This window comes from Ornithodoros turicata, chromosome 3 (genome assembly GCF_037126465.1).
Source record: "Ornithodoros turicata isolate Travis chromosome 3, ASM3712646v1, whole genome shotgun sequence".
Taxonomy (NCBI): Eukaryota; Metazoa; Arthropoda; class Arachnida; order Ixodida; family Argasidae; genus Ornithodoros; species Ornithodoros turicata.
This window is the reverse complement of record NC_088203.1, coordinates 102,868,569-102,893,545: the sequence shown is the minus strand read 5'-3', so window position 1 is coordinate 102,893,545 and position 24,977 is coordinate 102,868,569. Positions and strand designations below refer to the sequence as shown.

General features: G+C 48.7%; 2 protein-coding genes and 1 pseudogene across 2 annotated transcripts in view; 2 read left to right on the top strand and 1 right to left on the bottom strand.

Moving 5' to 3' along the window:
- The window catches only part of LOC135387593 (membrane metallo-endopeptidase-like 1), a 132,204-nt gene that overhangs the window by 26,665 nt on the left and 80,562 nt on the right, over positions 1–24,977 (top strand). The window lies entirely within an intron of this gene.
- Positions 8,842–24,285, bottom strand: LOC135387591 (uncharacterized). The gene is made up of 9 exons (XM_064616710.1): positions 24,182–24,285; positions 23,548–23,736; positions 23,294–23,483; positions 22,279–22,438; positions 21,626–21,768; positions 21,428–21,563; positions 20,887–21,078; positions 11,553–11,720; positions 8,842–9,088 (listed from the first exon to the last, which is right to left on the bottom strand). Exons 1-9 carry the CDS (start codon positions 24,276–24,278, stop codon positions 8,873–8,875), a joined length of 1,491 nt encoding a protein of 496 aa, XP_064472780.1. The 5' UTR covers positions 24,279–24,285; the 3' UTR covers positions 8,842–8,872.
- Positions 13,555–14,458, top strand: LOC135387705 (uncharacterized; annotated as a pseudogene).

The following is a 24,977-nucleotide window of genomic DNA, read 5'->3' as shown; positions in this document are numbered from 1 at the left end:
TGTGGTGGGATTTGAAGTTGAGTCCGCGTGATGGGATTTGAAGTTGAAGTCCGCGTGATGGGATTTGAAGTTGAAGTCAGTGTGGTGGGATTTGAAGTTGAGTCCGCGTGATGGGATTTGAAGTTTAAGTCCGCGTGTTGGGTTTTGAAGTTGAAGTCAGTGTGGTGGGATTTGAAGTTGAGTCCGCGTGATGGGATTTGAAGTTGAGTCCGCGTGATGGGATTTGAAGTTGAAGTCCGCGTGTTGGGTTTTGAAGTTGAAGTCCGCGTGTTGGGTTTTGAAGTTGAAGTTCGCGTGTTGGGTTTTGAAGTTGAAGTCAGTGTGGTGGGTTTTGAAGTTGAAGTCTGTGTGATGGGATTTGAAGTTGAAGTCCGCGTGTTGGGTTTTGAAGTTGAAGTCAGTGTGGTGGGATTTGAAGTTGAAGTCTGTGTGATGGGTTTTGAAGTTGAAGTCAGTGTGGTGGGTTTTGAAGTTGAAGTCAGTGTGGTGGGATTTGAAGTTGAAGTCAGTGTGGTGGGATTTGAAGTTGAAGTCAGTGTGGTGGGATTTGAAGTTGAAGTCTGTGTGATGGGATTTGAAGTTGAGGTCCGCGTGTTGGGTTTTGAAGTTGAAGTCTGTGTGGTGGGATTTGAAGTTGAAGTCATTGTGGTGGGATTTGAAGTTGAAGTCTGTGTGATGGGATTTGAAGTTGAAGTCCGCGTGATGGGTTTTGAAGTTGAAGTCAGTGTGGTGGGATTTGAAGTTGAAGTCCGCGTGTTGGGTTTTGAAGTTGTAGTCTGTGTGGTGGGATTTGAAGTTGAGTCCGCGTGATGGGTTTTGAAGTTGAAGTCAGTGTGGTGGGATTTGAAGTTGAAGTCTGTGCGATGGGATTTGAAGTTGAAGTCTGTGTGATGGGATTTGAAGTTGAAGTCCGCGTGTTGGGTTTTGAAGTTGAAGTCAGTGTGGTGGGATTTGAAGTTGAAGTCCGCGTGTTGGGTTTTGAAGTTGAAGTCTGTGTGATGGGATTTGAAGTTGAGTCCGCGTGATGGGTTTTGAAGTTGAAGTCAGTGTGGTGGGATTTGAAGTTGAAGTCTGTGCGATGGGATTTGAAGATGAAGTCAGTGTGGTGGGATTTGAAGTTGAGTCCGCGTGATGGGATTTGAAGTTGAAGTCCGCGTGTTGGGTTTTGAAGTTGAAGTCCGCGTGTTGGGTTTTGAAGTTGAAGTCCGCGTGTTGGGTTTTGAAGTTGAAGTCCGCGTGTTGGGTTTTGAAGTTGAAGTCAGTGTGGTGGGATTTGAAGTTGAAGTCAGTGTGGTGGGATTTGAAGTTGAAGTCTGTGCGATGGGATTTGAAGTTGAAGTCTGTGTGATGGGATTTGAAGTTGAAGTCCGCGTGTTGGGTTTTGAAGTTGAAGTCAGTGTAGTGGGATTTGAAGTTGAGTCCGCGTGATGGGATTTGAAGTTGAAGTCAGTGTGGTGGGATTTGAAGTTGAGTCCGCGTGATGGGATTTGAAGTTGAAGTCCGCGTGTTGGGTTTTGAAGTTGAAGTCCGCGTGTTGGGTTTTGAAGTTGAAGTCAGTGTGGTGAGATTTGAAGTTGAAGTCAGTGTGGTGGGATTTGAAGTTGAAGTCAGTGTGGTGGGATTTGAAGTTGAAGTCTGTGCGATGGGATTTGAAGTTGAAGTCTGTGTGATGGGATTTGAAGTTGAAGTCCGCGTGTTGGGTTTTGAAGTTGAAGTCAGTGTGGTGGGATTTGAAGTTGAGTCCGCGTGATGGGATTTGAAGTTGAAGTCAGTGTGGTGGGATTTGAAGTTGAGTCCGCGTGATGGGATTTGAAGTTGAAGTCCGCGTGTTGGGTTTTGAAGTTGAAGTCAGTGTGGTGGGATTTGAAGTTGAGTCCGCGTGATGGGATTTGAAGTTGAAGTCAGTGTGGTGGGATTTGAAGTTGAGTCCGCGTGATGGGATTTGAAGTTGAAGTCCGCGTGTTGGGTTTTGAAGTTGAAGTCAGTGTGGTGGGATTTGAAGTTGAGTCCGCGTGATGGGATTTGAAGTTGAAGTCCGCGTGTTGGGTTTTGAAGTTGAAGTCCGCGTGTTGGGTTTTGAAGTTGAAGTCCGCGTGTTGGGTTTTGAAGTTGAAGTCCGCGTGTTGGGTTTTGAAGTTGAAGTTCGCGTGTTGGGTTTTGAAGTTGAAGTCAGTGTGGTGGGTTTTGAAGTTGAAGTCTGTGTGGTGGGATTTGAAGTTGAAGTCAGTGTGGTGGGATTTGAAGTTGAAGTCTGTGCGATGGGATTTGAAGTTGAAGTCTGTGTGATGGGATTTGAAGTTGAAGTCCGCGTGTTGGGTTTTGAAGTTGAAGTCAGTGTGGTGGGATTTGAAGTTGAGTCCGCGTGATGGGATTTGAAGTTGAAGTCCGCGTGATGGGATTTGAAGTTGAAGTCCGCGTGATGGGATTTGAAGTTGAAGTCAGTGTGGTGGGATTTGAAGTTGAGTCCGCGTGATGGGATTTGAAGTTTAAATCCGCGTGTTGGGTTTTGAAGTTGAAGTCAGTGTGGTGGGATTTGAAGTTGAGTCCGCGTGATGGGATTTGAAGTTGAGTCCGCGTGATGGGATTTGAAGTTGAAGTCAGTGTGGTGGGATTTGAAGTTGAGTCCGCGTGATGGGATTTGAAGTTGAGTCCGCGTGATGGGATTTGAAGTTGAAGTCAGTGTGGTGGGATTTGAAGTTGAAGTCAGTGTGGTGGGATTTGAAGTTGAGTCCGCGTGATGGGATTTGAAGTTGAAGTCCGCGTGTTGGGTTTTGAAGTTGAAGTCAGTGTGGTGGGATTTGAAGTTGAGTCCGCGTGATGGGATTTGAAGTTGAAGTCCGCGTGTTGGGTTTTGAAGTTGAAGTCCGCGTGTTGGGTTTTGAAGTTGAAGTTCGCGTGTTGGGTTTTGAAGTTGAAGTCAGTGTGGTGGGTTTTGAAGTTGAAGTCTGTGTGATGGGATTTGAAGTTGAAGTCCGCGTGTTGGGTTTTGAAGTTGAAGTCAGTGTGGTGGGATTTGAAGTTGAAGTCTGTGTGATGGGTTTTGAAGTTGAAGTCAGTGTGGTGGGTTTTGAAGTTGAAGTCAGTGTGGTGGGATTTGAAGTTGAAGTCAGTGTGGTGGGATTTGAAGTTGAAGTCAGTGTGGTGGGATTTGAAGTTGAAGTCAGTGTGGTGGGATTTGAAGTTGAAGTCTGTGTGATGGGATTTGAAGTTGAAGTCTGTGTGATGGGATTTGAAGTTGAGGTCCGCGTGTTGGGTTTTGAAGTTGAAGTCTGTGTGGTGGGATTTGAAGTTGAAGTCATTGTGGTGGGATTTGAAGTTGAAGTCTGTGTGATGGGATTTGAAGTTGAAGTCCGCGTGATGGGTTTTGAAGTTGAAGTCAGTGTGGTGGGATTTGAAGTTGAAGTCCGCGTGTTGGGTTTTGAAGTTGTAGTCTGTGTGGTGGGATTTGAAGTTGAGTCCGCGTGATGGGTTTTGAAGTTGAAGTCAGTGTGGTGGGATTTGAAGTTGAGTCCGCGTGATGGGTTTTGAAGTTGAAGTCAGTGTGGTGGGATTTGAAGTTGAAGTCAGAGTGATTGGCTTTGAAGTTGAAGTCAGCGTGTGTGGGTTTGGAAGTCGAAGTCCGTGTGGTGGGTTTTGAAGTCAGTGCGATGGTGTTTAAGGGGAAGTCAGTGGGATGGGTTTTGAAGATGACGGATAGGTTTCGAAGTCCTCATAATAGGTTTTGAAGCCGACAATGTTTAGTCGATGTCTGACGTTCACGTGTCGTGACTGTAACTTGTGCGAACGCGTGCGGAGTGAAGGGCAGATATGTATTGGAGTGCACCGAGCGAACATAAACGCTTCGCATTTCGTGTCTGGTGTGGGCGTATGGGCCTGACACTCCATATGCCTGGCCGACTTCCCCCCCCCCCTCGTTGCGTATCGGCGGTCGCAGGGAGGGAACGCGTTACTCTCTCGCGTAGGGCGCGGAGGGCAATGTCATGTAGCCGGAGGCAACTGTAGGTTGCGAATGTGGTGAGCGGTAAATTAGATCGAGATGCGATTTTGCGTTCTGCGGTCGCGCGGTCTGCACGTTGCGGTTGTTCTGTTTGACTCATTTGCTCGCCTACAGCTATAATGTGCGTATATATGTATATTGGATGGGTTTGGATTTGATCCTCCGCCTTCCGTCGCGTACGCGCATTTCGCTAGACGACAGTACATTGCTGTCCTGCTGACGAAGTGTGTTTTATTAGGCTTATTTTGTGTCTTCTTAGATTGCTTATTTTTCCTGTGTGTGATTGGGATCCAAATAGGACAAGATCAGGCTGGCATTGCTTTTGTGGACATCTTTTATTTTAAATGTAATACACAGAGGTCACTATAGGCCTCTTTCTCTCTCTATCTGAGGTGCATAGGTCATGTTTTGGGGAATTATGTGTTCCGCATGCATATGGCATTCATCGGACACAAGTGTAGAGCCTTGCACGGGCCCGGGCCACCGACCCGGCCAGCGGGCCGGGCTTGTTATTGACTATGTGCTCCGGGCCGGGCCGCACCCGGGCCGTTAAAATACGCTAGCACCGGGCCGACAAATATGTTCCCGAGAGTCAGGCCCGGCCGGGCCACGCAGCTAATTCCACACAATGGAGATGCATTAGTTCGTATCATCATGCGCTTGCGTCATTCCTGTGCATATTTTGCAAAGACAAGCATTATGCATATGATTCGACCTTCTAGAACATTCTCCAAGCCACTTTACATTGCTCCTCACTCCTCACATATTTCACAATCACTTTGGCAAAGCTTGGTGAGAGGGGTAGGGACTGGGAGAAGCAGTTTGTCGACAGCATGCTCTACCTCCGCAAAATCTTGACAGTGTAACGATAACGCCCATGCTCGCGTGCGTTCTCGATTTAATTTGGTCTCGTGCGGGTACGGTGTTAAACCGCCATCACTTGTATGTTTGTCTTCTCTCCTTATAAATTTACTTATAAATTTGTTTGATAATCGCCAGAAACGCGTACGTCGCGGCTGGAAATACTAGGCCGGGATCTACTCGCCGGGTCACCGGGCCGGGCCGGGCCGGGCCGCATAAAAATATGAAGGTCCGGGCCCGAGTCGGGCCGGGCCATTTTTCGATGCGCCCGGGCCGGGTCGGGCCCGGAAAAGTCGGCCCGTGCAGGGCTCTACACAACTGTTCCATCAGAGCACGCAGCTGCTATTTCTTAGATATTCATGGCCAATAAAGTACATTTCAGCAGAGGTAGGGAAGTTAATTACCACCCAAAAGTTGCTAGTTACGAGATACGTCATTAAGCTAAACATGTAATGAAGTTACAACCTTCAAGTTCTCAAAATGAAATTAAGTAAGAAATGAAAGTTCTTGCTACCATGCCGAAATTAAGTTGGGAGCGGAGTTCCGAACATACCTTGTTAATTAGGCACAAAGTGAGTTGAGGGCACAAGTTCTGCGAGTTTACATTTTCCGCGTACATTTCATAGAACCTTGCCAGTGGCCTTATCACCTTCCCCGTTAAAAAATGCACTCCACAAACTCCAAACGAACGCTCTGCTGCGACCTAACTCAGAAGCACGTCGGAATTGTGGTAGCGTACATCCAGTACATGGCGCTGCAACAAGGCGCAACAGACAGGGTGCTGGCGCCGCGCACGTGCAAGAGGCGGGGTCACTGTCGTCGGATTTTTCTGCCGCAAAATAAAAAGAAAGAAGCCCGCGTTGTGCGCAGTGTTGCCACACCTACAGATTTATCATGAGATCTACCTACTTTCTGAAAAATCTACAGGTCTACAGAGATTTATGTAAATCTCATGATTTTTGGTCCAATGAATGGATCACTCGACGCAGTACGTGTTTCGTATCAGTGCACAAAACGACAACGATGAAAAACGTCAGCAGAAGGCGGGAATGAGTGTTTGACCGACTATTTTTTAGAATATTGTCTGCAGTTGATTTGATGAAAACGAATCAAAGAAACAGCCTCTCAACGACCACCACAACTGGCCTCCTGCACACCAAACGCATGCTGTTGGGTCAAGCTGCTTTGCCTTCGCCATTGACAAGGATTTGATCCGTCGATCACGAAACTGGCGGGGCTCGCTGGAGGAGGACGTCTTCAGCGAACGAACCATTGGCGAGCCTCAACGCTAAATCAGTTTTCTTGAATATTTGGCGAGCTCTTTCACCAGCAGCACCAGCACCACCTCTTGAGTATGTGCGCGTTACCAGTTTGCCTCACAGACTTGACTTGGCTGGCTTTGAAGTGAAACCAAACGCTCATAATTCACGGCACGCATGTACGCTTTCATTATGTCTGTGAAAATAATATATAGAGCTTTATTGTTTTTGTGGTCCATTGTGATCCTCGCTCATCACTGCGATGGTGGAACGAGCGAGAGAAATGTTCCTACTACACGCGATAGGTTATTCTTGCATTGGAGTGCCACAGCTGATGTGAACACACATGTCAAAGTATTAAAATCTACGTGCAGTTCCACTTTTTTGTGATTGTAGCAGACACTTAAGTCCGCTGCAGTCACAAAAAACGCGACATCGCAAACCGAAACCGAAAGTTGCAACGGCAGTGCGCCGCAGCAAGAAATTCCGGCTGTGGTCTTCAGCAGTGGAACGAAAAGCCCTTGCTCTTCCACTAATTTAGAGACGCAGGCATACATTCCAGATTCGAAGGCACTGAGTTTTGAGTGGCTACAGATTTTTAGCTCGATCTACAGATTTTTGGGACTCGGATCTACAGATAAATATTTTTTTGCGTGTGGCAACACTGGTTGTGCGTTCTGCCTGCTTGGACGTGAAGCGAAATAGAGATTTCTAACTTTGCTCATGACACTTTTGCGAAGTTACCTCAAAAAGTGACTAACACTACAGTCAAGTGATTATGATGAGAGGTTGTTTCAAACATCAAATAAAAACAGGTAAGAGTGGGAATTGTTGTAAACTGTGTCGACACATATTTATTCACAGATTGCGAGAGAGGAAAAGAAACTGTTTCACGGACTGTAAGTTTGTGGTCTTCCGGGCTCCTTGGAGTGTTCACTTCAATTTGCGCCTCACATTCTGTGTGTATTACATATGTCCAAATGCTTCGGTCGTTAAGAATTCACTTAGTGTTCTTCCGTATATACCCTCCTCGGAGGAAAAAGAATACAATGGGTTACACTAACCGACGACAGATTTTCAGTTTTTGTGTCAGTGATTTATCCAGACCCTCCTACATTCCTGTGACACCCCCACCCCAAAGAAAAAAGTTTGGCGACACCCCCTGCAAAAAAGGGGGCTTTCTGTTTCAGCTGTAATGACATGTCGGTAATTATACGTGTAAAGCTGTTATTCCGTAGCTGTAAGAATGACCACGCCCCCTGCTTAGGATTCCGGATAAACCACTGCAGTGGTGTATTGCATGAGAGAATTAGAGTAAAAACATATGTCCAGCGAAGGTGATCACAGGTCGCTGAATTCGTTCATTGACGGCTATTTCCAGTGTCAGTAAGCATCATGTCACGAGAACTCATGTAATACTCAGTGGCAGGCCACGATGTATTCCGATGCCGAAGCTAATACCCCCGCGTCATGAGTGAAAAATGGCACGGCATAAAAGCCAGACGTACGAAGCCACATGAACGTGCAATGTGCCGGCAGGCAAGGATGTCGTACGAAGCCACATCAACCTGGAATGTGCTATGCGCTCACTTAGCTGTCAACAACGGGCGCAACATTGTGCAACAACCCTACCGCGTAAGCAACATACCTCCCGTCGCCGTTCACATGCGACAGCGGGGGTCAAACGTTGCATCCTTCCCTTTCCTCCTTTCTTGGTGCACCCTGCTTCCAAGCCCAACTCAGAGCAAGGCGACCGCACCCTCCAAACAGCATACCCCTCCTCCGCTTACGCTTTCGCCGCCACTATACCAGGAACTCCACGCTAACAGGGGCGAGGAAGACGCCAACGTCGTAATCCTCCAGCAGCGGGCAGCCGGGCACACCAACGTAGGGCTTCGTTGGTAATCAACTTCAAAACCCCGTCAGCGGTCACCCGAAGCCACATGAACGCGCAATGTGCTTTGCGCTCACTTATCTGTCAACAACGCCCATTATTTTCCGCACAGATAGTGCAACGATTCTAGGTGCTATTTCGTGCAGATCAACCTGTTACTGATGTGCGGAGACATCACTCATGTGTGCCACGCACGATCTCTCAAGGACGTCCTACCTCCACGTGTACATTTTTCCATGAACGGAAACAGACTCATTACTAGAGAGCGGATTATATTTTTTCGGATTATATGCACATAAATGCAAGATTCACACGTTGTGGCGTATTTGGCATGAAAATGCCCGCATAGTGCATATTTTGCAGTATTTTCAGGCGGGAGAGCATATTTCGCCTTTTTCCTTGGGTCCGTTTGGTGGTTTCGGGGAAGCTAGAGTTTTCGATCGTAGTTTCTGTGCGGTAAGGTGCGTTGTTTAGCCCATCCCTTGCCTGCTGTGCTTTCCACTGCGTGGATGACCCATAAGCCGTACTACACACTTTCGTCACTCTAGGGCTACGAAGACTGGCGGCGCTCGCATTTTAGCCACTATGATGCAGTGTCGAAAGCCAAGCCTTCAACTCCACGAGTGTTCTTTGTGGTATGTGTCTGTGGCGTGATCCGCTCATCGTTTTTCATGTAAGCTCTCGATGCATTGCTTTCATACCAAGAACGACGGAACAAAAATGCGCATGCGTATGTCGATTTTTACGGCATATTTGAGAAGTTTTTAGTTCATATTTCATTTAGTTCAAAGGCTCGAAGGGTTCCTATAGTGTTTCGCGGGCGAAGCGTGTCAAGAATGATCACCAGGACCGGAATTTATTTCACGTGCAGTCGCCGGGTCGTTTCTTCCAATTTTCCAATGATGGGCACACACGGAAATTCTCGTTCAGATAATCCTTGACGTGGAAAATATCCCTGTAGCCATCGCTGACGGCGTCATCGCAGATGTTCTTTTCTAGCTCGCCTCTGTAGATAATGTACTGCAAGCCGAACATGACGTAGCCACCGTGAAAGCCCTGCTGTTTTGCCTTGCACATCTGAAACAATGAAGTAGATGTATATTTCCATATGTATCTGCTATGTACCTCCGTATGCCCTCCGTACCTGTAAGCAGTCTCGGTTGTAGTGTTCCACCGTTACACATAAGATTTTCTTTTATCTCGTTACCTCATCTGACATCCTTGGACTAACGCGCTATCTGATCACACACACACACACACAAAAAAAAACGCTACGCTACGCTTATTGGGTATGCAGAATTTCTTCCCGCTCTCCTCATACGCTGTTGCTTTTGCGTACGTAAGGAATAGCGGGCTGGTTCTGCACAACGAGCAAAGCTCTGCCTTGCGCGCGGAAGAGCGAACAATCGGCGCTACCGTTTACGTACGCAGACGCGACAGCATACAGTATGGCACAACTCACTAATATGCGCATTGATCAGCGATGTACAGTGCTGGGCAAAAGCTTACGGACCACGCTCCCTTCCCCAGAGTGACAGGCCAGCAGCGAATGGTGTTTCTTACGCATATGTCTAAGTCGGTACGCTCCCATTCGCTGCTGCCCTGTCACCCTGAGGAAGGAGTATGCCCGGAACGCGTTCCGTAAACTTTTGTCCAGCACTACACACTGCAACCTCACTGCCGCCTAGCTGTTTGGTGGTTTCGGAAAGAAAACACACCCAGAGTCAACAGATTACGTACATTTGTAATAAGCACTCCTTGCAATGTACGACGGGTGTTCCAAGTCAAACCGGGACTTTGTCCCCTGAGTGTACAAATGGCTCGCGCTACTTTTTCGTCGTTCTCACACGCGACAGGCCTCCGTGTTGACCACGTGGTGGTCCAAAGTTTGTGCAAAACAGAAGACAGGTGCTGGACAAGATGGCCGACAACGAGGTGAGCGTGCACATCGAAGAGCGAATTGTCATGAAGTTTCTCGTGAATGAAGTCATCTGAAATTCAGGCTCAGTATGGTTACGATACACTTAGCCGCAGCAAAGCGTTTGAGTAGTGCAAACGGTTCCGAGACGGCCGTACATCAGTGCAGGACGATCCAAGCCCAGACTCAAGAGCCCAGTGTACTTGAGAACATCCAACTTGTGTAGCGCCTGCTCCTCAAGGACCGACGGATAACATGTCTCGAACTGGCTCGAAAGACGGACGTTTCTGTAGGAACGTTGAACACTATCATGAACTCCTCCAGTTTCGGAAAGCTAGTGCCCGTTGGACTGGAAATCTCCCAAGAGCTAAGGTACAGTTTCGACACTGAAGGACCTTGATCGGATCATCACGTGCGATGAAAAGTGGGTGCATCATTTCACTCCTGAGTCTAAACGCGCATCAAAACAGTGGAAGCATCCGAGCTCGCCAATTCCCAAGAAGTTCCGAAGCACCCAGTCTGCGGGTAAGGTCATGGCCACGTTTTTCGGGGACAAAGCTGCCGTTTTCATTTTGATATTCTTCCCAGTGGTACCACCATCAATAGTGCATATTACTGCCAGGTTCTTAGGGATGTGCATAAGGCGCTGAAGCAAAAGCGGCCGGGCCTACAGGCAGGGCCGGCGATAGGGGTAGGCAAGTAAGGCGACCGCCTTAGGCCCCGCGCACGAAGCCCTCAACCAGGGATTACTTTTTAAAAGTATGCACGCAAATGAGAGAAGAATGTGATATGTGCCATTCCGTCATGTGATGAGAAAAAGTCTCTTAAGAAAAATCCGCCAACCCTGCAAGCTACACCGAGGATTTCTCACCCTTCTCTCCTGCTGCCATTTCCCGTACTGCTAAAATCTTTTATTACTGCTAGTGTGAAACAGGCCCCGCGATGTGCCTTTGCCTCAGGCTGCGCACACCCCTAGCACCGTCCCTGGCTACAGGACAATGCACGTCCGCATACCGTGCATCTCACGACGACACGCACCTTACAGGAACTTGGCTGGGAGTTGCTGCTACATCCCCGATACAGTCCCAACCTCGCCTCTAGCGATTTCCATCTCTTCGGGCCACTGAAGGCGTTCCTTGAGGGCCGCGATGACGATGTCAAGAATGCAGTCCGATCATGGCTGCTACGCGCCAGTAAGGATTTCTACGCTGCTGGCATCGAAGCCCTCGTGAAACGCTGGGACAAGTGAAAGTTCACTTTACTTTTGCGAAAAAGCCCCGTTTGACTTGAAGACCCTCGTACTTGAGTGCATTTGTAATAAGCACTCCTCCAAACAGTGGTTTATCCAGAATCCCAAGCATGGAGGGGTGTTGGAAAAAATTGGGTGGTGGGATCATTATTATCGTTATGTCATTACAGCTTAACACATTACCGACATGTGAAATCGTAAAGGGCACACCCTGTAGGGGGTACATAGGTGAAAAAGTTCGGGGTGCCATTGAACGTTTGGGGGGGAGTTACGGGGGTTTAGGAAGCGTCTGGATAAATCACTGCCTCCAAATTGTGCGGAGATCCATACCCACGGAGACCCATAGCCTAGTCAAGCATGGTTGTGGTACGTACCTTTACTCTCATTGTGGTGTTTGTGTCAGTAGCGAGCACCCATAATGTATTTGCATGCAACAGCCGCAACACTCTCTTCTGGTCGATGACGTCATGTGTCCCGTCAGAGCAATGGTAGTCATAGAACCTCTTATTTGAATGTTCATTGTCGTCGGGATCACTGCAGAGCTACAAAAAAAAAAAAAAAAAAGAAGTAGAAAATATGCTTCCTATCGCGGATCTAACGTACAGGGGAATGCTAGGGGAAAATAATTACAAGTGGTTTTATGCAAATTATACATGCACGTGTATTTAGTTCCGATTTAAATGCGCTGTGTACACACGGCCAGACTTGACCGCGCTAATTGAGACAACAGACAGGCAACAGACGACACCATGGGTAGCCCCCATAAGTAGTTCTGAGCTTTCGTGTCATTTAGCTGCTAGCATGCAGATGACAGGATGGAGATGATGTAACGAATAGGCGCGGCCCTCGTGTCAGACATACACCAGCATAATTCTCCCCTTAGACCGAATATTTCGCGACATCCAGAAAATCCAGAAAATTCGTTGGCGAAGCAAGTGTGGCTATGAACAGCGTACAGATGTAGACAGATGGAGAGAGGACAGCATCAAGGAATGGGTATGCGTCGGCGCGTAGCAGACGACGCATCGTCGTCTGCTACTAACTGTTCTGTTGACAGACAATTTGGGTGGTGTTCAATTTGGAAATGTATGACTCGTTAAAAACTGTCGAACATTTTCAGAATCTGCTTGAGTGCACGTATCTGCGGTTAAGTTGTTAAACAGACTGTATGCCACCACTTCCACATCGTCTCGCCCGTCAGGCCAGTCCGCCATTTTCAGCGCAGAGTAACTCTAGCCGTTCGAAAATTGCGGTCAAAGGTGGCTACTCTGGAGTCAGGTGATGATGAAGGCTCTGACGTCGTTACCCAACTCCCTGGCTACTCGGGTTGAATAAGAAAACGCGACCTGTAGCTACACGCTTAGCAACAGTGGAGTAGATACGTAACAGAAGAGGTGAAAGGCAGAGGAAGAGCAGATGAAAAGGTGAGGGAGTTGCAATCGGCACACAGCATTCATACATGGTAAGCATGGGATTCAGTGTTAGGGTAAAGGTAAGGGTGACTCCGCCCTACGGAGGGAGCTAATATTCAGCACCCACCAGACATGCGTTGTCATCCCCTATGTCAAAGGTGTTTCTGAATCTATCCGACAGGCTTTGCTTCCGTTGGATATCAGGACTACGTTCAAACCGCATGTTAAATACCGAAGTCTCATGTCGAAACTAAAGGACTCCGTCACCCCGGAAGACCAGTCTGGAGTAGACTACAATGCCAAGACTGACACGTGCTACATTGGCAGGAAACGGAACAAAAGCGGGACATAAGGAGCGCGACGCACGCCACATGGTTTGAGACGGAACTTACTGAACATTGTTGGGACACGGGACGTTGGACTTCGACAACACGGTGACCTTGGCTCGAGAACAAAGATGGGGACACAGGAAGCTTCTAGAGTCTTGTCACATACGTGGTGATCCTCAGTTTGTAAGTGGCCCTCTTCCCGAACAATACTGCTTCTCTCATTCAGCTTGGCACTGATGATGTCCGTCGCATGTGTGAGATTGTACAACCAGACGGACTCCGCCAATAACGCACACAGATGCATGCACACAGAATTGGCACGCAAGGATCGGATAACGAGAGCAGACAGACATCCGGCTTTTGAACACCTGTGGTCGCTCTTAGCGCGCTCTCAGGTTTCCGGACGGCCGGAGAGAGATTCAGTTAGCGTCTCGGCCTCGATGTGTTAAGCACGAGTCATGTGCTCTTTTTAGTCAACTAAACTTCCCCTATAACTGACTGCCTCAACTCACATTTAGCGCAGTGGACCATGAGCCTTAGCCAGCCATTCAGCCACAACAGCAAGCCCATTTGAAGCCTTATCATTGCCTTGCCAAGCATTTAATCTACACGCCAAGCCCCGCAGTTTCAACGCCATGCAAGGTATTGTTTGGGAACAGTTAGACGCTGCTACAATGTCGCGCTTCAGTGTAGAACTTCTCAGAGAAGAACTGGAGGCACGCAGTTGGACAGTGCCGGTCCGAAGGATGAACTCGTGCAACGTTTGATGACAAATATTAGTGCGCAACGTGAAGCGTCTCCGCCTCTCGAACAGACGTCTTCAGCCAACACAGGTGCACCCGCGGTACAATTAGACCCCGCCACACTACAAAACCTGTCAGCTTTGCTTCAGCATATGCCACGCCCGACGACAACACTAACCACGCTGCCGGATCTGTCATCATCCATACCACAGTTCGAAGCCTCACGGAAGCAAAATGTTAAAATGTGGTTGGAGGATGTTCGCCGTGTCCAGCAACTTGCGTCTTGGGAGGAGGCTACGACCCGCCTATTTGCCGCAAGCAAGCTCAAAGGCGCTGCTCGTAATTGGCACCTCGCGTTTGACACTTTGCCAGTTTGCCACTTTGCCAGAAGCCAGTTTGACACTTGGACAACATGGAGCACAGCTCTTCAAGAAACGTTTTCTCCGGACTTTCTCCAGACGCTGATCGAGTGGCAAAACATGACATGAAAGTGACTCAGGAACTTGGTCAGTCTCTCCATCACTCCGCTTTTGCGAAGCTACGGGTCATTGAACGCTGTTCGGTCACTCTCAGTGACGCGCAAAAAATAGACTACCTGTCCCAAGGTATACGTGAGCAACACATGTCCGCACCCCTAGCAGCCAACAGGCCACAAACGGTCAAAGGTTTTATCACGACCTGTTGCAGTCTCGACAAATGTGCTTATCAGCAAAACAAGTCCCTCATCGTCAACATGTGTACAGAAGCCTGCTACACAGTCGCCTCGCACCATAGAAATCTTACGGAGAGAGGCTAGAAGAAAAGCTGGGGAGGAGGATCGGAGGAGAGCAAAGCACTTGAACGGGGCTCTTCCCTCTCTCAATGTGTGCGCTCGGAGGCAGCCATATTGAATCAGCCGAGGAAACGTCGTGTATTTCCAGCCCGTGAAAGCAGACACATTTCCAAGAACTGTTGCAACACTTGCTCGGTTGCTCCTCTGCTTCCATCGGCTACATATTTTGTCAGTGTCCGCCCCTATCCAGGCTTGTAGTCAAGGCTGGCTGAGGCAGCGGCAGCGGCGGAGACGGCGTCACCATGTGGCGTCCGTGTCGTGTCTGTTTCTTCGTGTATGTGTGCGTGTGTGTTTTTTTCATATATCTTACGGTTTCACGGGTTCTAGCGGTGTGCTACTGTTACAAAAACTTTTTTGGCGTTATGTTTGTTGCATGCTTACTGGATTCCTTTGTTTGCATGCGCCGCGGCAGCACTAGCTGATTCAACATGGCGCTCCCCTCGCCCGTACGTCCCAGTTTCGGAGGTTTCCTTCTAGCATACTCCTAGGCATTTCTATGCCTCGGACAACTAAGCCTTCGGAACCATCAACACAAGCGGCAGTTTCCCAGCCGTCAACAGTTGCATCAGCACATTCTCGTCCTCGCATGATAGCGGACTTGCCAGCAGACCAGCAGGAAGCCAGGTACCAAGCTATTTCAGCCCAGTACGGTGCACCAGCTTTTCGCAGTGGTCGCAGTGGTGGTGGTGGTGGTGGTGTTACAAGTGTAAAAAACTAGCGTCAAAGTGCCGCAGCAGCCGCTCTTCGGCGCCTTCGTCAGTAAGCACCACAAACCCGCCAACAACGTCACAACCCTCTTTGCACAGCACTCCGGTGGCCTTGGAGGGACCACAATTGCAATGCCCATTTTTTACTGCCAGTGTCACGGGAATAGATGAACGTGAAGCCTTCCCAGATTCAGGATCAAAGATCACCCTGATCTCGAAATCTCTCGTCCCTGGTCACATGCTGAATCCTTGGACTATGCCGCCCCTCGCTGTCGTTGGAGGTAGCACAGTACTCCCAGCAGGCACAGCCTTGCTGAAGATAGCGATCGGTACAATTACGGGTCTTTCAGAAGCTGCCGTTGTGGAACATAATGTTCTTCCCTTCAGCATCGGTGGGGATTGGTTCGAATCCACACATGCCCGTTTCATCTTCGAACCCCCTAAGCCGGTCCAGCTCCAGCAAATTGCGCATATTTGGCAACAATGGACTTGAAATGTGCATATTGGCAAGTCAGCCTTCGCCCCCAGGACTACGAAAAGACAGCATTTATTATTATTATTATTATTACTCATCATGGCACATACATGTGGACACGAATGCCATTCGGTTTGAAAAATGCGCCGTCCACTTTCCAGCGCATCATGCAAACAGTTTTCCACGATCTTGCGCCTCGCCCGGACAAATCTGGTATCCGTGTATACCTGGATGATGTCCTCATCTACGCTGTGTTTTGCCACATTTGCCAGCCTTCTCCAAGAAGGCCTCCAGTTTCTCCAATACAGTGGACTAAAAGTCTCTCTGGACAAGTGCCGCTTTGGTCTTACATTCCATTAAGTTTCTTGGCTTCGTCATATCAAGCGACAGTCATCGTCCAGACCCCGACAAAGCCTCTGCTATGAGTCGTATCCCAACTCCTCGCACTCAGAAGAAAGTTCTCTCGTGGGTTCACACTGCCAGCATCTACCGTCGCTTCATCAAGGACTTCACTCGCATTACAGCCCCCCTGCAGGCCCTTATTAAGTCCAAGATATTCTACTCGAGCCCCGAGTGTGAAGAGGCATTCCAAACGATACGCAGGGCCCTCACGGAGCCTCCACTTCTTGCCCATTTTGATGCCAACGCCCCTAGAACAGTTACCACGGATGCATCAGGCTCTGCCATAGGTGCAGTGTTTTCGCAGATACACCACAACAAAGAAGTTGTTATCAGCTATGCCAGCCGCGCCCTAACGCCAGACGAGTGCAAACTACAGAGCAACGTGTGGGAATGTATAGCCGTGCACTGGGCCATTACAGCAAAGTTTCGGCATTATCTCCTTGGCCGAAAATTCATCCTCATAACAGACAATTGGACGGTAGCATGCCTGACAAAAAGCGTAAAGCCTTCTCGCAGATTCACTTCTATGATAATGGATCTGGTTGAGTGACTTTTCTGTTCAGCACCGCCCAGGTCGGCAGAACGTGGTGGCACACCACTTGTCTCGTTTGTCATGTGCTGCCACACAGTCCTCCTCAGTCCCTCTCTACAATGCAGCAGGAATTCTTCAGGACCTTTCCACTGAAGAGGAATCGTCAGAGTTCAACGTCATAGACAACCATAGATAGCCTTGCCGTTTTTCAAGCGCTGCACGACTCTGCAGGACATTTCAGTACACAGCGAACACTCCAAAAGGTGCAAGCCCGCTACTGGTGGTCAAACATGGAACAATCAGTCGAAAGTTGTGTCATCGTGCCAAACCTGTCAGCAGTACCTTGGCAGGATGCCGACGTCTGACGTCCCTTTCTCAAGCATTGCCACTGACCACGTCACCATGCCGCCCAGCTCGTCTGCCAAGTACATTTTAAACGTCATTGACTTTGCAACTCGCTTCATTGCACCAGCTGCAGTTTCCTCCACTTCAGCACAAGACGTTATAGAGCACTTGCATCACGTATTTTATACCTATGGTACACCAGACCACTGCCTCTCTGACCACGGCTCAGCCTTTGAGTCGACAGAGTTCAGGAGTTTCATGCGACTCCACTGTGTAGAGCTTCACTACTCCACAGCATATTGGCCAGAAGGTAATGGCCTTGTGGGACTCTCGTTTCGGTCTTACGCAAAATCTGCGCTCTAGAACCCCTATCCTGGCCCAAGAAACTTCACAAAGCTGCCTTCGCTATCAACACCTCAGTGAAATCAAGCACGAGCTTAACTCCATTTCAGCTGTTTGGCTATGTGCCTAAGATACCTCTGCAGCTCCATCGCCCCATTAAGCAATCGGACTTTGCTGAACGCATACCGGATGTTGCGACGCAATGGTCTGAAGCAGCCGCTAATTCCGAAGCAGCCCAGGCTTCACCTCATCTATGACCGCAGCCACCGACCTCACAACTTCAGTGTTGGTGACCTTGTGTGGGTCAAACGCCAAGTACCCGTGCCACATGGTGTGTACCGTTTGGTGGAACAGCTGACCCCAGGAACCTTCAAAGCTCTTCGTGCGTCACGAAGTTATGGGTCACGACTCTTGAACCAGCCACGAACGGTGCATGTGTCACAGATCAAGGCATACAACCCCCCAGTCTCGCCAGTCGCCATTCCAGAGCCCCAAGCACGACACACAACCTGCCGATCTTCGAGACACTCAGGCTTCTTCATTGACTTCTCATTCGAGCAGCGAGCACCGTTCCAGGAGATGCCCATCTCATCTTCAGGACTATGAACTTTATTTCTTTCGTGCAGCATTTTACGCTTTGCGTCTCGACCAAGAGACTTGGTCTTCTTAAGCACCGGTGGGATGTGGGATTGTACAACCAGACGGACTCAGCCAATAGCGCACACACAGATGCATGCACACAGAATCGGCACACAAGGATCGGATGATGAGAGCAGACACATCCGGCTTTTGAACACCTGTGGTCGCTCTTAGCGCGCTCTCAGGTTTCCGGACGGCCGAAGGGAGATTCAGTTAGCGTCTCGGCCTCGATGTGTTAAAGGAGCTTTAAAGTGGTATCTAACATGGCCAAAAACTGCTGTCATCTTGTAAAGCAGTATGTGAAAAGCATTCCCACAAAATATTTGTCCAAAGTTGTTTCACCACGGTGCAATTAATTTGGAAAAATCGCTGTCGCGGTGACAGGCCGGAGCGCTCCAACTGCAGACCACACCCACTCTTCTGTGACGGTGGTAGAGAGCTCCTCATTCGTTCGTAGGAAAAACCGTCTGCTACGAACATTGCGAGCCGTTTCTTGTTGACTTCTAGTTGATTTATATCACGTTTTCTAAAAGAAAACAAAAAAAAAACAAAAAAAAAAAAACAAAGCATATATGCAGCCTGAGAAAATTACGATCACAAGAGTAATATATCCGTGGCTTCTGTGCGATCTCAGAATTCACAGTAGCAGAAAAAGGTATTGTGGCGCCACCTATTAGCCACTGAACCAACTGCGCGGTGAAAACTGTCGGACAGGCTGCACACTGTCGGGGAGCAAGGGGTTTTCGCTGTACAAGCGCAGTTAATGTCGGGCTGCACCACTCGTTGTTCCCGTGGTATCTGCGGTCCCAAAAAATCGTGGTTGTGTCGTGGACAGCCTTCAAACCCTCCGTTTAGGACATCACGTAGCCAGAGAACGCATGGGGTCTCCGAAGCGGTAGCAGACGCTCCGCCCTGCGCGATGTTGCTCACTTCGATCATGTGATCCCAGGTTCAATGAGGAGCGTCCTCACCACTTCCGTCACATAGTGACGCGCGTGGTGGCGCTCATCACGTGTCTATCGTGAAGGCGAAGGAGGGTGTTTCGCGCACGGGAGGTTCGGGGAGCTATTGCAGGCGTCCCAATTTCGCTACGGTGGCACTAATTGTGGGAAAACTATTTTCGGCCGCCTAACATTCCATACTGACCAAAAACAGAAACAAAGTTGTGGGCCTCTAGACTGTTAAGCACGAGCCATTTGCTATTTTTAGTCAACTAAACTTCCCCTATAACTGTTCCCCTGCCTCAACTCACACATGACGGACGAAACGTCTCAGTAAACTTCGTTATTTTGTATGTATGTATGTCTTTGTATGTTAAGTCGGAGTTCTCTACTTTTTTTGTCCAGCTAATATTCAGGCACCCTAGACAGCACGCGATTGAAACTCCGCCAAGGGCATGCATGTCATTTTTGCATGCACTGCGTTGCAGATTGAGCAGCGCACAGAGCCAAGCGAATGCCACACGTGGATCACGGGCGATGCGCTGAACGAACGTTTATTGTTGGCCAGAAAGATGGCAGAGGAAGAGACGTGGTGCGAGCCAGGTGCCAGTCGTATGTATGTAGATGCCACAGACGCACCTATATCAACGAGCTGACGTTAAGTGTCAGTAGTTCGAGGAGTTCTTCAAGTCGCTTCAACTCAGTCTCAATATTCGCAATTCTTCGTTCTTCGTATTTGTTCGTTCTTCGCTCATTGATCAAGATTCATCAAGGTTCATCGTTATTGAACTGCTCAGCAATAGTTAGTTAGTGCTACAGAACATTACGAATGAAGAGAGCGAGAGTCCAGCTCTTAAGGGATCTAGGGAGTACTGTTCGGGAAGGTTGGTAGTTTGGGCAATGGAGAATAATGTGCTCTACTCTGTGCTCATCTACAGCACCGCTGTGACAGCATTGGGGAGAGTCAACTTGTCTCAAGCGGTAACGACACTGCGCTGTAAAAGCCACATCTTGACACACATCTTGACGAGAGGTTTGTGTGAAAGTGAGCGCTGAATCAACTGTGCTCAGCATAGCAAGTGGTGGGCCCGTGGGGGCGCGAGCTTCCAGCCCAGCTCACCGGAGTTCAGCCTCGGCCGTTCAGTAGTTCTTACCGGAGTTCTTACAATGGCGCAGCGGAAAAGGAAGAAAATGCGCGAGCTAGCTATGAAACAACAGTTCGATCGCGACTCAGACCTCACATCCCAGACATCGTGGTGGGTTACTTCGTCCTTGCCAGAAAAGGCGAGACTGGCGCAAGGAAGTCACTACAAGTCCCCTTTCAGCTGTGGTACAGACTGCTGCGAAGCAGTAAGAACCTCAGCCACTTAGAGCCTTAGTGCAACACCAATAAATACGTAACCAAGACGCTGCAACATCTGCATTACTGCACTATAGTCACTATTTATCGTCAGTGTTTATAAAGCCACTCGAGTCAACTATATGTCGGCAGGAATTTACTTGTCAGAAGCAGGGAGTAAGGCGATGTAACTTACTGAGAGGGGAATTTACGTACGGTGCCATTCACTGCTAGCGTGTCACTTTTGTTCAGCACTGTTCCTGCTGTTCTCGGTCCAGCATGTCAGAGTCATTTCGCATTCCGTCGGCGATGCTATACCACTATTGTCCATTGTGTATACCACTGACTGGTTGTTCATTTGACCACATTACTACGATATGATTGTCAGAATCTGGCTGTGACGCCCAGACAGACCTGCGTTGTGCGGGATGCCATGCATATGGCTGGCAAGTCGGGCCTTGTTATCGTTAATGGGAAGCCGTGTTGGGTCAAGTCTACACCCTGGTATGCCATTACTGCTGCCATTTTGAGACATATGTCATCGGGGTCTCGTGCCACGAACCTCGTGAATAAAAGCCTGCGAAAAACCTGCCACTATTCCAATGACAAACGGCGGTGGGCGTTATGGCGTAGGATGACTTTCGATGTGAGAAGGATGATTTTTACTTACGTAACGGAGCATCGGGGCCGAGCCACTCCATCCGCATACTTTGCCGCTTGGTATCACCAACGGCGCCTTTAACTCGTCCTTTGTGAAAGTGTTTTTCCTGTAATCACTCCAGCGACCTCCCATGTGAAACGCTAGCGCCTCTCTTGTTGGCGGCGGCAAGCGGATCTGGTTTCTGAATCCAAGACACTCGACCTTCACAAGAGCGAAACAGGATTTCACCGACCCTGTAGTGTAACGACTGTGTAGCGTACAAGTTCACCAAGGTCTGGTTCGTCGCTATTTGTAATCAGGAACTCGATGCAGTAGTTTACCAAGAATTTCGTCCCTAGGGGTGTGGCGGGATCTGGACGGTGTGTGTGACGCAACTACTCCCATTCATTTTTATGCTGCTTGAAAAAAATGTTGCATAATCTCACAAAAATTTTAGGATCTGTCTCCCAGAATTTTTTTGGGTGGGGAGAGGGGTGTAGGGGGTCAAGACAAATCACTGGCTCGACGGCGTTGCTTCCTTCAGTTGCGCTATTATCAGTGAAACACTTACGAACGACGCCTGAATGTGGGGCAGAGGAGCGTTTTCCCACACAGTGTGACCAGTTTCACGGCAACTGGAGGCATTTGTTCCAGATAAATCCTTTAACAGTGCTGTGCGGTAGAGCACCAAATCGGGTTTGGCCTCGCTGGATAGAAGAACGAGCTGGGTAAGTCACAAGCGCGGAAATTACAGTCGACGGGTTCTTACTTGATCACCCGCTGAAACTTGGTCTTCAAAGTGTTCATAACAGTAGCGTCATTTTTCCCCTCGAACAACGGCGCGGCGCCGAACAAAATGTACGCGTACGCATCTTTGGATCTTTTGAACTCTTCCTGAAGCGAAGCGATTTTCTGAAAAGCAACAATAACACTTTCTTTCGACTGTTGAATGTGAGGTTTTGTTAGGCATGGCAGGGAGACACCACTGAGGAAATGAGACGCAAAACACGGCAGTCACAGGAAGGTATAAGGAAAAGCGCAAACCGGCTCCACATTATATGAGAAAACCGGTTTCTGTTTTTTTTGTTAATCTCTTTTCTCACAATATTGTTTGATCCAATTGTCCAATATCTCGCGCCGCTCATCAAGGCCTTGGCATGATATAGTGAAATGACATATTAGATATATTAGATTGATATATCGATTGATTGATTTAGATATCAATGATCAGAACTGCGCAAAATATTAGAACTTCACAATGTACGGGTGTAGGCAGTGACGGCATTTAGCCTCCGCCTGTCCTTTTCACTGTCTGTTTTACATCTGAAGCGCGAGGAAATGGGCGAAATGCCAACATACGTCTTTGTTCAAAGGATATGTGAGCGAAAAGTTGGAGCTTGTTTCATCGAAGACTAACTGTACCTTCAGCAGATTGATGATGTTGCTGATTTCTGCATCCGTGGTGGATGTCTTCAAGTCGAGGTCAAGGGTGGAGAACACCGTTACCTTATCCATCCAGTACGACCTCATCGCCTGCTTACCACTGGCGGATCTCAGCTGTTGGTAAACGGTGGCAGCAACTCTGAAAGGCAAACAGAGCCAGACTTTTTGCGGCGTACTTTACCACAAGAGAATTGCTATTCAGCGCTATTCCCATTTCATAACTCCGCGCAACGCATTTCACTGAATATAGCACGGCAAGACACGCATGGGACGGAGCAGCAATTTACGGTGACAAGCTTCCGGCGCAATCCTGGTATGCAAGGGAGTCTTGAATCTCGCGGCTAAGAAAAGCTGCTCCGTTGGGAGGGCAGTTTGCTACGTCATGTCAGTCGGCCAATAGCGAGGCACGTGTCCTCTTTCTTCCACTCCTTTTGCAGTTGAATTTAATGGCGCGTGCATGAAGCGGAGCAATGGACCGGTCGCGTCGCTAGCAGACGAGTGCGTGTGGCTGCGCTGGCATTCTACCGGGAGCGCGGCCTATACGGTTGTCTATGAAATGATACGCGGAGCGAAGCACAGTTTGGTTACCGTAGTAACCGCGCAGCACAAAGCACGCAAGGTGGTGCTTCGGAAAGAGCTCGCAATTGTCGGCTTCAGAGGTGGGCTCAGCGTTTGAGGAAAACCCAAGAAAACCCCACACAGCACAGACGGCACCGGGATTCGACCCCATGTACCCCGTGTACCTCCCAGTTCCCACATGGGTGACCAGCCAGCACACTAACCACTGAGCCACGCGAGCTTTTACTGCATTGGCACGCACTAGAAGGCAATAATGTGAATCATTCTCGGTAGCCAGCAGGAACATCTCGCCTCACACAATACAGTATGAGTGGACTTCCTATTTCAGGTAGATAGCGCTCTCTTTTTTTTTCTACCTGTAGAGGCATTACAAAGCAGAGCAAACATGTCGTAGCCCCAGCCCCACTATACTTACGAGGCCGCTATGTCTATCCCGTGCTTCGTCCGTTGACTACTCTGAGCATTTGTAAGAAACTGTGAAAACAGTGCTTCCGAAGATGGAAAAGGCGTCCATTGCGTAAATAACAGGATGTCACAGATGCCATCCGATGGAAAGAATGCTTTGTTTGTCCAATACGCAACACAAGTGATGGTCTTCTCTGGTACTGCAAGATAAAAGCGATTGCAGAAACATCCATCGATAACACAAGCATAGCAAGAGAAACGTACGGGGAGCCTTGGTTGTCGTTGTCGTGGTCGTCGTTGTCGTTGTCGTCGTCGTCGTCGTCGTTGTCGTCGTTGTCGTGCTCGCAGTAGTTGTTGAAGGAATAGGAGGAGGAATGTCGTAATTTTCGTCATACCCCTGTGTATCTCCATCCCCTTCACCTCCTGCACCGTCTGAACTGGACCCAAACACGCCTGTAATCATATGGTACATCGCATCGTCTGAAAAATCACCGAAGGCGACCTGCTATGCGAGGCTGGAACGCCGTTTTCGAATTCCACGCAGGAGCTTAGCGGCAGACGATGATATATTTCAAATTTTTGGAAGTACTGGCTTAAAATACATTCGACGACCCGTTACAGTGCTGCCCCGAGTCTAATATGGATGAGAACCGCTCGCAGATGGAGCTGTGTCGCCGTAGTCGAATGGACTATGAAGGTCGTTCTGTATCCCATTCGTAAAACGTATAGGCTGTCGCCCCTTACGGTTCTCGAAAACGCCAATATCACGGTCTTGAATGCATGCGCTCCGAAGAAGGGTCTTCGTTGTGGCTACGTACATATAAGCGGTGACCCGCAATGTCTACATGGAATAGTACACAATACCCCCCGGGTGTTTAAACAGAACCAGTATATTCACCGGTGACGGCAGCGACGGTTAATGCCAACAGGAGAAGGCAGCAAATCGCCATCGCTATCAGTCCCCATTTTTTGGCTTTCCTGGAAGTAATGAACATTGTCAGCATGCGACATACCTGGTACGGGAAGCACGCTGCTGTACTTACTCATTGCCTGGAAAATAAAGCAATCGCGTGTACATTCCACAACGTACTTTTCTTTTCATGCACTTTTCGCGTCATGAGTAGAACAATCCATGTTAGCACATCGACTGGACTGGGACCGACCAGGTTTATACGGAATCAGTGATGATTCATTAATGTTGAGCACTTCGGAGAGTTCCTCCGAGCTGATCCACTGCACGCTTACTCACTGTTAGACAAATGTATACATTTTAAGCCTGGAAACTCCCTTGCAAGGGCAGCCCCAAGATATATCAGAGGTAAAGTGGGGCGAAACGAAATCACCCCTACGCATCCCCCGTGCCTGTGCTCAATATCCTGTTCATTGTCCTTTCTGCTAGGACTAATGCAAGGGACGGATCCTGACCATCTGTTCGTCAGTTCGGGGGAGAGGAAAAGTCGATGTGTGCGCCCCCACCCCTCCCTCACTCCCCTGGATCCGCCACTTACTAATGCTGATACCCCTTCACTCTACAACGCACGAGCACCGAAGGATGAAACGCTTTTTCTGAACCCAACAACCGAACGAACCGAATAACAGGAAATGTCAATTACCGCCTTTCTCCTGTCCTATGCTTTCAGTCCCTAGAAAAAATAAAATGGTAAGCATCTGTACAGAACATGGTCAGTAGATGT